This window comes from Pinus tabuliformis, chromosome 3_1 (assembly GCF_031772625.1).
Source record: "Pinus tabuliformis cultivar Carrire ecotype Pingquan chromosome 3_1, CPIR1, whole genome shotgun sequence".
NCBI lineage: Eukaryota > Viridiplantae > Streptophyta > Pinopsida > Pinales > Pinaceae > Pinus > Pinus tabuliformis.
The window spans coordinates 271,624,169-271,640,024 of record NC_142301.1 but is presented as its reverse complement, the minus strand read 5'-3'; the positions used below and the strand labels follow the sequence as shown (position 1 = coordinate 271,640,024).

Here is a 15,856-nt window from a genome sequence, read left to right as displayed (position 1 = left end):
CAAAGGTATGCTTTGAATACATTGATTGGATTATTCATTTGATGATCTATTACTAACTCTGTTATGACTAGCTGTATTGAATCTTAGTGATTCTTGTTTGGGTGATTCATCTTTTGATAAATCTACCCACCCCACTCATATTCTTGATTGACTATGTAGAACCCTAGACAGGTTATGGAAAACCCTAACCAAAGGGTATGCTAATGCGAATGCTTAAAATCCTAAGCTGCTTAGGGTGATTGTGAAATGCTCGCTGAAGTCTTATTGATGATGTCTTGTTTGGGATTTTGGTGTGATCTGGAAATCCCAACTTGTTAGGGTTGAATGATAAGGTTTAAAATCCTAGAACCTTTGAAGTTTTGGTAATGTAGGGTTTGCTATGTGTCTACATTTGAACCCTATCACATTGGGGTTTGGTGGAATATGTGTTCTACATTAGAACCCTAGCTTATTAGGGTTTGGTGGAATGTGTGAGCAAGAATCTTATATTAGAATTGATTTACTTGGTATGTGTGTTTGTCTGATTCAACCCTAGTGTAATCAAAATGATTGTGTGTCTAACACTTAATTGATATTGTTGAGAAGTTGGGTTTGACTAACACATGATATGAAATATATTTGCATGATGATGAAATCTAGGCATATATCGATATGTCCTTTCAGTTAAAATCCTAGGTTGGTCTAGGTCAAGATGTATTAAGGTTAGTGGACATATGATATGCTTATGAATTCCTACATATGTGTTGACCTAGTCATTGATGGTCATGAGTTTTAGGATTTAAAGGAAGTCCTTGTTTGAGATTTGAGGATGATGATACCTGACAATCTAGGGTTTAGTAGTGAAATCTTAGCAGTGACATTGTCTAATGTGAAATGTAACAATCTGAGATCTATGTATGTAATGATTGTTGAGTTTGTGAAAATGGAATTCTAAGGTTTTGGAATTAAACCTTAGTCAAAGTAAAATCTCTCGAATATGATGATTTGAGATTTGTATAAAGTTTGGTGAATTTGTGAATTCTAGGGTTTTGTAGTTGAACCTTAGTCAAAGTAGAAATCTCTAATGACTATTTGATAACTTGATGTGTGAGAGATTTGTTTAAATTTGAATGGTTGAGTTTGATGATTGCTTGGAAATCTAGGGTTTGCAACTAACCCTAGTAGTAGTTGGTCATGTTAGTGACTGTTTGATGGTTGATTGAAAATCTAGGGGTTTGGAACTAACCCTAGTGGACGCTGGTCAGGTTAATGACTAAGCTGTGATTGACTTTGATTAATTCTTTCGTATGAGATCTAGGATTTGTATGAATCCCTAGTGAGAAGTCTAACATATGTATTTTGAAAGGTTGTTAGATCTATATTTGTGTGAATTGTTTCTAGGGTTTGTAATATGTAGTAAAGTATGTCATACCTTTGGAAGACACATTGAAACCCTAGATGGAATGAATATTGTTATGAAGCAGTCTAGGGTGTATAAAGTCCCTAGCAAGATGTTGAAGAGTATATGTCTCTTGTTTGTAAGTCTGGGTATTTGATATGAATAAAATTGAAATGCTTTTGTTATTTTGATATGGCTAACATCATGCTTCTATAGTTTTGGTTGTACTTGCTATTGAAGTTATGTAGGTAGACAATCTTCAACTTGGTGAAGATGTTCATTGATGTGATAATCATGATGGGGATGATGATAACTCTAATGAAATGGTTGGAAACCATGAAAGATTCTCTGATATCGAAAAGAAGAAGTTGATCTCCCGAAGGAAGCATGAATAGAACAGATCTCCCTAAAATTAATCAAGAGGGAGTCCGGATAAAGAGGTGTTTCCTAGTTGAGAGGGAGGGAATATCTTGGTATTAATTGAAGAATGAATTTCGGAGGATATGTTGTTGCACGAAAAGTAGGAAGGAAAGCATATGACCGAGGAATCTTCTATCAAAGATTCGATTGATAGTCCTACAATGGAAAGTTGAAAAGCAACATCTGTTATTTGTAAGCCCCAAAGGTTTGTATTTGATTATGTACATGTGAAAGTATATTATTGATTGGGGTTGTGTTTGTACAAGTGAATCTCTCAAAGGATTTGAAAGCATGTTGGTTACCAATCAATTTGATTGGGAGAGATTGGTTATTCTTGATCTGCGGGATCAAGGGATATTGAGGCCTGGGGAGACATCAGGCCGACACTCTGTGTTGATGTCAGGAATCCCATAATTGAAAAGGTGGTGTTGATTATTGAGCTCGACTTTGGATACACACTTGTATGTTTGGGTTGGTGGTTAGCAAGTAAGCCTAATGGTACCTAGAGGGGCTGAAAGCTTGAGTCCACCTTAGTCCGACTTGGATAGATTGCCCTGGTTAGGAATCTAGTCCATGGCATTGCAGTGCCTAAATTTCTTCATGGTTCATATAGTTTGAAATCTTCCATTGTACATTATGAATACCTCCCTAGTTAAGAGGGAGTGTTGGAAAAAGTAACTATGTTTGGTCTTCAATAATGTACTTGAGTCATCAAGTAATGTATTTGTCAAAAGAATAAATAAAAGAATTATTATTATTATTATTGTGACTTATTAAAGCATGGGTTTCATGCTTGGGTCACCATGTTTTAGGTCAAAGTACCCATTGAAGACATCTAGGATTTATTCGCAGTTTATAGAATTACTGTATATTTAAAGAGACCCTTTTTGGGCTTTTGAATCATGTAAAAAGGTTTATTATTGAGTCAAATATGAATTATGGATCCTCCACACCATGTCGGCCTAAGACACTATTCGACCCCACAAGAAGCCTATAAAAGGAAGGACATCAAATTCATTTGGAGCATCAATTCTCATCAAGTTCGAATTCTCTCTACTGGGCAAAAGTGTGAAAATCTTGTTGTTGGACAGAAGTGCGAAGTGGATAGTTGGGAAAGTTTGTTGCCGGGAAGCCGAAGTGAATGCGAGTTTAGGTGAGTCTAAGGAGTGAAGGAAAATCAAAATTTTGGTAGTGGCCTCTCTCTGTTTCGTGCTCTGGATTGGGAGATCGAAGTCTTCCAAGTTGGATAGCTACCGGATGCTGTCAGCTACTGCAAGTTGCTGCATAGTCGAAGTTGTTGGGAAGAGGTCAATCTTTTGGAGGCTGACTTGGTGTGAAAGGAAGGTCTGGTCTTGGTCTTGGTCTAGGGTGAAGAGTCTCAAAGAATACTATTGAAAGGAATAATTGCTTTGACTGGGTTTGGGTTTTTTCCCTAGCATGTGCCTACATTTTGTGTTCATTGTTTTATGTGTTGCTGCTTTTGATAATTACTTGATGATCTAAAGAAAGAAGATATAAAGAATTGTAATAATAAGAAACATCACAAGTAATTATCAAGATCAAGAAAAACTTTACTGCCTTTCTAATTTTCCAACACATCGAAGCAATTGCTATGGTGCAACTCATAGGATATCTAAAAAGAATTGAGCAAATGGGAGTAGCTAGATGGCCTAATGTTATCTTCAATGAAGGCATGAGTGAAAGAAAGAAAAAATGGATGAGACAAAACTACGCATGGATGCAAAAATGGAATATCTTCCTTAATCCCTCTCCCACAAATAGCAAGGAGCTAAAGAATTTTGTTATGGAGAAGTTTTGTAAACGGGTGTGGGGAAAAGAGTTGGGTAGAAAGAAGAAGTACTACATTGAGGAATTCAACCCTACATGTGATCTCCAACAAAAAGAGTACATTGGAGCTAACATTCCGTGGAGGGCAAAGGTTCTTATTGCTCAATTAAGAACCAACTCGCATCAACTTTGGTGTGAAACAGGACAGTGGAAAAGGCCTAAAGAAGCTTGGGAAGAATGAGTCCATGCATTTTGCACGTCTGGGGCAGTAGAATCGGAAATGCATTTTGATGCATTCAAAGACATCAGAGAAAGTTATGGGAATATGATAGCATTTGTTTCTTGGCATTGTCTTTTCGGCGAAGGGATTGTTGGAAGGTTGGGCCAACTCATCATCAATTTGAATAAGAAAAGGATTGAATTGCAAAAAGTGAAAAACAGGGAACTGATGGTCCCATAGACTATTTTTTAGTCTTGTGGACATTAAAATATCATTTCGTTTCATTATGCAACTTTAACACACTCTAGTTAATAGCGCCACTTTAAAGGCATTAACATCAATAATGAAAACATGCATCACATGAAAAGTGGGTATCTAATGTCCCAAGCCCCTTCACCAGTGTTACTGAAATATAGAATTGTATCTCTTATGTAGAGGTAGATATATACCTACATATATCCTGTTTTCTGGCCGCAGAACGAGTGAACCTGATTTAAGTTAACCAAACCAGCATTCGTTAGCATCTCTAACAAATTAAAATTAAAGAATAGAAAGCCAGATCAAGGATAAAGATATTTGAAAAGGCAACGAGCCTGACAAATAGTCACTTACATGCATGGGCAAATGGATCTGTTTAAATTTATACAATATTAGACAACAGCTGTGATCGTTACAACAATATAGTTGAGATTCTCAAGGATCACAGGTTCTGATTCTCATCGGGAAAATGTTTGTTTGGAAGAACGAATTGAAGACCAACACCCTCTAAAGGACACATCTTCCTGTCCGAAATGTTTTGGAAGCACAAAAGCATTGCTAGCTAACCGATTATGAGAAAGCCTGATGAAATGGAGTTTTAAGTGGACAGTTGTGATTAGTCTCTTCTCTGTAGTTCTAATATGTGTAGCTTACATTAATAAATGTGCTACTTAACCTTGCATTTGGTTTTTAGATGGATGACAACTCCATCCCTTCTGGTGATATCAGTCTCCGGTTCTCCACAACCAAAAAAAACAAAAATAAAAATTGATGCATTCAACATTTCCATCAAACTGATACTCATAAAACGTCAAACAACATACTCACACGGATATAATTGCAAAGCAAAAGAAAAATAATCTAAAGTTGACACTAAATTTATGAGCTCAGTTATCTCGGAACAAAATCATTAGCATAAATAAAGCTATATTTCAACATTAAATTGAAAACAGAGTATTACAGCTTAGGGTATCAAAGGCATTTCCCAACTGTCTCCAAACGCGCACCATCAAAGGTATTTCCCGTCTCCAAACCAGCACTACGCAAATTTCCTGTACATATAAAATGGTTATTGTCTGGAATCTGCAATGCCTCATAGGAAATTGCTCTCAATTCGTAAGTTCTCGTTCATGCCTCATTGCATATCGACATGAAACATCCTCAAGTCAAGTTGTTGCAGCTTCTATCCACGAATTCAGGGCTAACCTTCCAATATGCTAGAAAGTGCTAAGTGCTAACCCAAAGCCTCTCATTGGTACTCTATTTCTTACAATTGACATCTATAGATATCCAAGAAACAGTTTCCCAATTGCATGTCAGTTTCTGTGCATAATAATTGTGTTAGCCACTTCACTTGGTCAAAATCAAAAGCTACCCAGCTTATTTTATAAATGCAAAGATAGACAATTAAATAGCATATAAATTAGAGAGAAGAAACAAAAAATGATAGTAAACATGTCCACTAATAGGTCGATTCAAAAGTACAGCAATCAACAATAGCAAAATAAAGACTGCCTAGGGCATCTCTTCCATGAAGGAAAGAGAAAAAAATATCTCATTAGATTATCATATCAAACTGAAAAGACTACCATCCCTTCCTTAACCAAGGAATTGCTTATTGTACCAACCAACAATAATATTTGCGATCCACTCCTGGCATGTACATCTTTTAATCTAGATGTACATGTAAAATATTTGGGCCGAGCAAACAGAGCCTCTAGACATGCCCTTCATGTGGGACATGTACATCCACATCCACATTGTTCAAGACTGATACAAGATTAGAAGATACAATTAAGGAATCTACAAGTCGGACAAATCTGTCTAACACTAAAAGTTAATCACTACAGCTAGAAGGACAAGCATCCACAAAAATTCACTTGCCTGTTGTCCTAGATTGGTTGCCAGCATCTACTCGAGCAAAACTCTTTCCCCTCGTTTGACATGCGTAAGTGTAAATATTATAGTATTTTGGCTTTTAGAAAACCCCATCATACAGTCATTTGTATGATTTGGCAGTCACTTTCTATAACTCATTCTTGACATAGCAATAAGAGTGAATACTAATAGTCTGGCAATTCTAGTTTTAACCAAATAAATTTGGTCTTCTTTCTTAAAAAGAAAATTTGTTTTCTCTTACCGCCGCGATGCCTTAAAAATTGTCTTTCGCAGGTACTTCAATTCAGCTATGCTCTCTTTGATGTCATCCATAGCTCGGTGTAATTGTTTCTTGGGAGGAACATTTTCTGCATCTACATTGTAAGCATGTAAAATGTGTATAAGAGATGAACTCCAATTTGCAAATACACAGCATTCTCCATCTATTTCTAGTCAACATGTCAACACAATAGAATGCCTGTTAAATTTATAAAACTAACAGATTCTGCGTCAACATAACCACCTCGTGTGTAAAGAAACTGATATGCTAAAATTCATAGATATTAAATTTCAGATTGGGAACCCAATTAACACTAAAAGCAGCCTCAAATGTGTGCAGATGCCACAATAAATGAAGACACTATACAAAAGCAGACAAGATGGAGAATGACAGAAAATAAAGAAAAAATTCTAAATACTATCAGTAGTAACATACCTTTTGGATACCACCGACAACATAATGCCCTAATGCTGCTAACATCAACAAGAACGTGGGAAAATAGATCTGCAAGATTTGGCATGTATTTCTGCAAGGTAAGAACCAACCACAAAAGAATTTAATCCATAAGGTGTATGCGCATCTCATATTTGTAGTAGAAAAATCATATACAATGGCTAATGGTGAATGGACGTAAATACATTCCTAAATATAAAAAGCTAACTATTATAGCCTCAACAATAATGCAAGAAATGGAAACCAAGGTCAGGATAGTTTCTAAACAAATAAAAAATGATATACTCTCGGCTAGTGCATAGCTTTAGCTTGCCTTATCCAGGCAGCTTCCTCTTTCTTTGCTTGCAGTTACCAGCAAGCATATTGGGAACCCTCCTAAGTGCCTCCAACTTGGTCAGTCTCAGGCAATCCCAGTCTGCCTCGTCAACTGTAATCTGAATCCCAGAGATATCCAGTGTCTCCCCAGCTAGCTGCTACTTACACATGGATGTAGCACTCTTGGGAACAAAGTGCTTCAACCTCTAGTGAAAAAGAAACATGTTTCAAAGGGTAGACTTGTCATGGTAAATGTAACTGAGGGTCAGATTATTCATACCCATCTACTGATAACATACCCGTAACCAACCATGTCATACTCCATTGTACCTGTTACCCACCAAAAATGGGTAACCCCTAGGAGAAAATTTCTCCCCAATAGTCAGCCAGGCAGCCAGCAGCCCTATGATGATCCAGAGATAGATTTACTTCAGAGCTCTCCACCTATGCTCTCTCCCATCTGGCATATTTCTTCAAGGAAAGTGGGTCATCTATCAAAAGGTACACACTAGCCATTTCTGTAATAATGTGCTTTCATTTAATGTTTGAGCATACTAGTATGGATCACAGGCCAAGCTGAATGATCGGAAGATCTTGTTTGTATCCTTTTTCCCATGCTTGACCTGGGAGATTATCCTTTTTCCTTAGTCTAGTGTGAGCTTCCCTGAGATCCTTCCTTCAGGAGGGTCACTAATAGGAGGCACTAATTGATATAGCATGCCCAAGGTAATACATACTTGCCACCTTCCATGTTCCCTTATTATCTGTCTCCATTATATGGGTTGATTGTCATTGGTCACTGGGACTAGCACCCTATATCCTCTTCTTAAATCAAGGCCCGAAAATTTCCCTATGAGGTTGATGCAGCTGAAAGAAAGATTAAAGCATATGAAACCACTAGTAAAGAAAATGAAAAATGCAAAAGATTGCTGGGACTTACAAGCATGTGGGCAAAAGCCTTGAATGAGCTCTACCTACTTCATCAGCCATCACCCAGTACCTCAACATTTCATGCTCTCTCTAAAATAAAGGAACTTATGAATGTTCCAACCTCGATGAGCCATAAACTACTACATCTTTAAGGGGTATTCAAAAAGCATAAAGCAAGTTGGGTCTCCTATGCTATACAAGAAAGAACTACAAATCATTAAAGTAAAAGACACACTAGAGGTGTGGAAAAAAGCAGGCTAAGGAAAGGGTAACTCGTGTCTCTATGATTTCTCCCTCTTCTCATCATTATACTTCGAGATGTTGGCTCTCAGTTGGTACCATGGCTATGGCCGTCTTCCTTGAATTATTGCCCATTCCATGACCACCTTCTATCACATGCATCTATGGATTAATGAGTTTGCCTATAAAATGTCCTTCCTTTTAGTGGAAGGACAACTAATAGAGATAATTGCATAATCATCCCTAACACAAGTATGGTAGCCTATTTACAAATCCTAAGCTAGAAACACATTTGACGGGAAGGTTTGTGTAAACTATTTTTGTGCCTCTTGTTGAGAAATCTATAGGGCAATAGTTAGGATGATTTCTCTTATACTTGATAACTGCTTGTGATGTATTTTTACTTTTTCTTACTTACTAGCTTCTTCTTGTATTATTATGTTATTTTGTGTACACAAGAACACAAGATATACGCTGCAAGCCAAGGCTAAAACCTCTTTGCTTGAGAGGAAAACCCACAAATCTCTTCTCTCCTTACAGATTCTTCAATTGATGAATTCCAAGACCTGTAGACCAGACCAAGATCAATACCCTTCCAAGATCAAGTTCGACCTTCTTGATGATGTGCTTCCATTGTCCAAGTCAAACCCAGTCAAATCTCTTCTAGCAGGACAACTTCGACCCCCAACTACAGAATTTCAGCCCCTACTACAGGTCTGAAATTTTCGGCTCCTCCAGCAACTGTTGCCTTACACACGTGTGAGCAAATTTAGGGCTTTCAAGGCTTCTTGTGATCTTCGCTTGAGTTTCTCCTTCTTCTAGGGTTTGAGGATGACCTAATGAGCCTTCCTTAGACCTTCTTTTTGCTCTTTCTCCAAGTTCGATCCTGCAGCAGTAAAACCTTAACCCAACAGCAGAAACCCTAGCCTCCTTCCTTCGCACGTGTGAAGAGAGAGAGAGAGAGAAATAGCCCAATCACTTGATCTTCGTCCTTCTTCCTCCTTCGCTAGCCTTCTTCTTCTCCTTCGCTTCCTTGATGAGAGAATGAATTGCGTCCATAGGAGGTCAAGTTCCCTCCTATTTATAGGCTTCCAAGGTGGATAAAGTGTCCCAATTTAGGTTGACTTCTTAGCTGGCAAGCCGACTTGGTCTTGGAGGGTATTTTGACACTTTTAAATACAAAATAATTCTTTTTACAAGTTACAATGTGCCCAATGGGATCTTCATCATATGACAATGACTCTTTTGACTTCTTGACCTAGGACAAACTCTAGAAGCACTCAGTGGGTGCTTGACCTCTAGAATAAAAGACCTTGAGCATGAAACCCATGCTTCATAAAATAGTAATAATAATTTTTCTTTTATTTTAAAATATACAAGACTCAAAAGTACATTTCATATTTATGAAGACCGAACCTAGTTACACATTTTCCAACACTCCCCCTTAACTAGGGAGGTATTCATAAATGTTACATGGACATTCTCAATATGAAGAGATCTCATAAGAAGAGTCGGATTGGTAAGCCATCTGTTTAGCATCATACCAAACCAATATTGTCACATAGGAAGGCCTTGACTAATAACTCTATCTCTCCACAAGATCAAAGCAGAATACTGGCGAGACCAATGACAAATAGACACCATCATCATTGTCTCTCACGGCAAATACCCCACCCAGGTGTTCACAGGATATGTCCTTCCAGGACTACTCTTATCTTGGATTCCCAATCCTCAAAGAATATTGATCCTCTATGACTACTCTTATCTTGGATACCTTACCTCATCCTCAAAGAGTATCAGATGCCATATGCTTATGGAAAGCCGACTTGGCCTTGGAGGGCATTTTGACACTTTTAAATACAAAAATAATTCTTTTTACAAGTTACATTGTGCCCAATGGGGTCTTCATCATATGACAATGACTCTTTTGACTTCTTGACCTAGGACAAACCCTAGAAGCACTCAACGGGTGCTTGACCTCTAAAATAAAAGACCTTGAGCATGAAACCCATGCTTCATAAAATAGCAATAATAATTTTTCTTTTATTTTACAATATACAAGACTCAAAAGTACATTTCATATTTATGAAGACTAAACCTAGTTACACATTTTTCAACACCTCTAACATTGAATATAGTCCATTGTGATGCTTTAATAGTTTTTGCTCCTAATAATGTTGATGTCACTTGATTTTGAAGGTATGTTTTAGGTGGTTCATTACACATGCAACAAAGATCCCTTGAGAGATGGCTTGACACCTCTCCAACACCACTTAGAGGATGTGCAACCCAGTTTTCAGAGCACATATTGCTTATTTTTCAATACTTTCCTTAGTTGATAATTACTTCCAATGATTCTTAAACCAAATAATTTTATACAACATTCGTCATTAAGTAATTATACAAGAAAATTATCAATAGTAAGACAATAATGACAATAGAGACATCCAAACACAAGATAGACAATTTATTCTGGGAAAACCTCAAATCATGGCAAAAGCCTAGTGACCATTTCTTAAAGAAATTTATCCAATTCAACAAGAGACAATCTAAACTTTCAAGTCAAAACAAAGACAAATTGACCAGTAACCAAACCTAGGTAAAACAAAGACACATTTGGCCTCTTGAAATCTTGGCCTTTATATAATGATCAAAGGACCCCGAATGGACACATCCCTTGAATTGGGCCAACATGGAGCCAACCTTACATTTTGGAGGGAAAATTCATAATTTTAAAATTCAATTCTTTCTTCTTTTGAAGCCGACTTGGAATCCACATATATTTATCATTCCCTTTTAATTTGGAGGGCTAGGACAATTAATGAAGACCGACCATAGCTACAAAAATCCAACACTCCCTCTTAGCTAGGGAGGTATTCATAATGACTTCCTTAGATGTTCTCTTGTTGAAAATTTCTCTATTCCAAGAAAAGGTTGAATGAGCTCAACTATGTTGATGAATCCATCCACCTCATGTTCAACACTAGAACCATGAGGAAAGCATCCCTACATTAGCATCAAAGGAACTAGTCACCCACTAGTCCTAGGGTCATGAACCTAACAAATCATCACTTGGAGACATGTTAGGAACCCCACCTGACCCATGGTGAAACTCGGGGCCCATTTACCATTCCCACATGTCGTCACATGTCATTGAATGGTAAATACTTGCCCGATGCTATAAGGCACAAGCTCAACCCACTAGCTAAACCCCATGGAAATATGGTCAGAACCCCATTGGTCGGGGGTGAAATTCAAGCCTTGAGGCTAAAAGGGCCAATCTCCCCAACCATAAACCATGGTTTCTTGGTCAAACCCCATGACCTAAGAGAGAAATCTAGGCCTTGATGCTTATAGGGCCAATCTAACCAGCCAAACTCCATGGCTTCCAAGTCAAACCCCATGACCTGAAAGAGCAATCCAGGCCTTGATACTTATAGGACCAATCTCCCCAACGAAACTCCATGGCTTCCAAGTCAAACCCTGTGACCAAGGGAGCCATCCAAGCCTTGTAGTCGCAACAACATCAACACTCCCTTTAGCCAAGGGAAACATTCTCAATCACTCCAAACTTGTCCCAGAAGTACACCAACTTCATCCAGGGAGAGAGGCTTTGTGAGAATGTTAGCAACTAGCTCTATCATAGAAATATAGGAGCCTCATTGCTCCATGTGCTTTGACCTATCACCATGGTCATTTCAGCACTTGATCAAACAATCCTGAAGCTACCCTGCTTCAGAACTTTCCAAGCAAACTGCATTATACAGTAGTGTTGTTAACTTCCTACTCATCATAGCAGATCCCCAAGATGAATATGTGAATCCAAACAATTGCACTCAACACATACCTTAGGCTTAATCATAATTACTTTCCAATCATCTTGGCAATCTAAGTTGCTCCATCTATCATGGAAGAGATTCTTTCTGCCACAACTGCTCCCTCTGACACATGAGTCCTTCAAATTTTGTTGGCTAACTTGCTTCTTCTAAACTATGAGCCCTTCCAACATGATTCGAGATATCAATATACTTTCTCCCTCTTGAATAATTTTCACTCTAAGGATAATCCTCTTGTCACATGCTTTGCTTCGTTCTTCCAATACTTCCATCTGTTGCCAGATCCTTAGCAACCTTCACAAAGTACCTACAATCATCTAGGAGGCCATGTAAAAATGATTAGAACCCAACAAAAGAAACAAAGACGAGGCTAACTAATAGTAAAACAACAACAATAATAAAGGAAGAGAGATATAAGATACTTATCTTTTGAGGATTGAGAGAAATTTGTTAGCTCCCTCTTGATCCTTGCCATCTTGCAGAAATCATCCATCTGCAAAACTATTCATCCTTGTCTTCATCATCAGTTACTTTCATGCCTTCCTTGCATGAGCTAGAGTTTCTTCTTTCAGCCGAAACATCAATCTAGATCCATCTCTAGGGTTTTATTCACGAACCTTAGGGCAATCACATCCAAAACTGCAAATTTGTTGCAACAAAATTTTTTCATATACAAATTTTCTTTCCATGCCCAAAAACATAGAATTTGTTGAGAAAAGGGTATCAAGGAGGTGTTTCCTCGTGCTTTTTCCTTTTTCCTAGGAAAACACATGAAAACACCCTTCTAATAAGTGACTTTATGAGTTATTAAAGTCATGTGACTTAAAAGTCACTTTTATGAGGTACTTTAGTACTATGTAATTTATATTATTAAAGTCATTGTATGCTTTCAAAGTGACTTTATGTGGAAAAAGGTATTGTTGAGAAATCTAGGGCATTCACCGTTAACAATTTCTCTGCACGATAATTGCTTGTGATACACTTTTATCTTATAGTCTTTTCTTCGTTAGCTTATTAATGTGTTCTTTCATCAAGACAATTACCAAAATGCATAATAAAAGACAAGTGACACAATATGTAGGATTCTCCAGCTAGGGCTAAAACCCGATCACAATTCTTCTTCTAGATCTTCAATTGATAAGTACCAAGATCTTGACATAGACCCTTGACTCTAGTATCCTCTCAAGAATCTTGTCACCAACCTTGATGCTCTGCCTCTTCTTTCCTTTGCCTTTCTTCTTGATCTAGAATTGATCCTTCTCGACTTCTTCTAGAGAAACTTGGTCTCTATCTCTTTCACTGCTGCTTCACAACCTCCCTAGAGAATCTCGGTCTCTACTTTGATTACCCAGAAGAGTCTTTCCTTTGCTGCCCCAGAAGATTCCTTCTTCGCTGCCCTAGAAGATCCTTCTTTGCTGCCCTAGACTATTTCTTCTTCGCTGCCGCAGAAGATCCCTTCTTCGCTGCCCCAGAAGAGCATTCTTCGCTGCCCTAGAAAATCCTTCTTCGCTGCCCTAGATTAGTGACTTTTGTAACCCTAGAGAAAACCCTTTCACTGCCTCGTCTTCGCACTTCTTCTGTACCTTACTTCGCACTTATCTTAGGCTGAAATCAGATCGAACTTCTTGCTTAGAATGGAGGTCGAGTTCCTCTATTTATACATCTCTTCACTGGGTCTTTAGGCTGACTTAACAGCTAGAGCTAGGCCAACTTGTTCTAGAAGTTTCTTCAACGTTTGTAGGCCAACTTGAAGAGGTTAGGTGACAAGTTCTTGGAGGATACTTTTACATAGATAAGATGACCTTTTACAAAGTGTAACATGACTTCATTACATGACAATGACTCTTACATTTTATGACTAGATGACAAATAAATCCTAAAGACTCTCAATGGGAGTCTTGACTCAAAAACAAAATCCCTTGCTCATGAAACCCATGAAGCAAGTCAATATAATAATTTCATTTTTCTTATTTACATCTCATTACATAAAATCATAATTACATGTCATTATGAAGACCGAACCTAGTTACACTTTTCAACAGGTACAAAGTACAAAGCAACGTTAAAATAAATCCTAAAGACTCTCAATGGGAGTCTTGACTCAAAAACAAAATCCCTTCCTCATGAAACCCATGAAGCAAGTCAATATAATAATTTCATTTTTCTTATTTACATCTCATTACATAAAATCATAATTACATGTCATTATGAAGACCGAACCTAGTTACACTTTTCAACAGGTACAAAGTACAAAGCAACATTAAATTGACTAAGGAGGCTCTTCATGAAGAAGGGACATGAAAAAGGGGGTTAAGTGAAGATTAGATCTCTACCATTGATCTATGAGAGCTGAATCTAATCTCAGCCATAGATCAAAGGGTTAGGGTTCTCTCATCATTATGAGGGACTAAAAAGGGAAAAAGGTTAAGTGAGCTCATTATTCTTCATGTGCATTTGTGGAGGAGAAGAGAAGAGAAAGGTGAAGGAGAGGAAAGTTGTGACATCCACTTGCTGATGAGATATAGATCTACAGTAGCTCAAATTTCAAGACAAGACCGAGACTTCAAGCTAGAAAGAAGGTACGCATTCCCAAAATTTGCAAGCAGAGATTCCAGCACAAAAAATCGAGGCTGAGAGGGCTGTTTATCAAGCCTGAAATTTGAGGCAGTGAGGGCAGACTTCAATGCTAACTTCAAAGAGGATTTCAACATCTCTTTTAAGGTTTAGCCAGGTCGATATTTGAGGAGAACAAGCCCACATTTCTAGGAGGTAACTAGTACGCATTCCTAGGTAGAAGATTGAGCATGACAATGTGATTTTCGAAGGAGGAGGTTGCCAATGGCACACATAGGCAGAGATTGCTAGAATTGTGGCTCAATTTTCGTGGGAGTCAAGTGCTATCTGTAGCACAAATTTCTGAGCAATCCAAGTCAAACAGTGGCCCAGAAATCGAGACAATGCATGGAGAGATAAATAAATCTGAGTTTATATTTGATGTTGTGTAAATTTCTCTGAGAAATAGAAGCAAATAAAATTTCCTTCAAACTGGTTTTCCCCTTGTGGGTTTTTCCAGGATCTATGTTTGACCAAAAATAAGTGTCTCAAAACTTGTGTGAATGCTTGTCTCTAATTTCCTATCAGCTGAAAAGTGAAATAAAAGTAGAGGTAGTCCTGTTAATGTTTCTTTTAAAATTTGCATTAAGTTTATGTATATCAGCATGATGATGTGAGTTTGTGGGAATTAAACCATATGCAAAGAAAACTGAAACTAGGAGGGCTACACCAAAACCAATTTTTCTACATGGTATCAGAGCTGCCAGTGAAACCTTCAACTGATAAACAGTGAACCTACAGCAAGCATACAACCTGCCTATATACCAGATATCAATGGTTGAGAGGGAGGACTTTGACAGTCTTCAGTGATTGAAAAATTGTGTTGGTTGTGGAGGTCAGATGACTATTGGTTTGAGGGTGGAGGATAGGCTGAGTGGGGCTGATAATTTTGGCCCATGGAAGGAGAGAATGTTGTTACTTGAGGAAATTGAGGGGTGGGATATTGTAGAGAATGCAGTACAACCTCCCATTGATCCAGTTCAGTTTATAGACTTCAATAAACGGAATGTTAAGGCAAGGAGAATCATTCTCAATGCCATTAAAGACCATATATTTCTCTCATGTGACAAGGAAAAAGTTTTCACATGATATGTGGGATTCCCTAGTAAAACTTCACCACAGCTCCAATGAGAATAGGAAGATGATGTTGCGTCAGAAGTTAAGAAACACCAAGATGACCAAGATTGACACGGTGACCTCATATCTCACCAAGATCGCATAGGTGAGAGATGCGTCTGTAGTGGGAG

The 15,856-nt window shown here is 37.9% G+C and overlaps 1 protein-coding gene across 4 annotated transcripts in view; it reads right to left on the bottom strand.

The window, feature by feature from the left end:
* Window positions 1-5,559: 5,559 nt before the first annotated feature.
* LOC149186835 (Polynucleotidyl transferase, ribonuclease H-like superfamily protein) overlaps window positions 5,560-15,856 on the bottom strand; it is a 294,393-nt gene continuing 284,096 nt past the window's right edge. For 2 of the 4 annotated variants that reach the window (XM_089411159.1, XM_089411160.1), the window contains exons 8-9: window positions 6,658-6,748; window positions 5,560-6,316 (exon numbers count right to left, since the gene is read on the bottom strand). In XM_089411159.1, coding sequence (XP_089267285.1) covers window positions 6,201-6,316; window positions 6,658-6,748 — 207 coding nt within the window. In that variant the 3' untranslated portion in view covers window positions 5,560-6,200. The remainder of the gene's footprint in view (window positions 6,317-6,657; window positions 6,749-15,856) is intronic. The other 2 variants (XR_016255721.1, XM_089411161.1) reach the window with 2 other exon arrangements.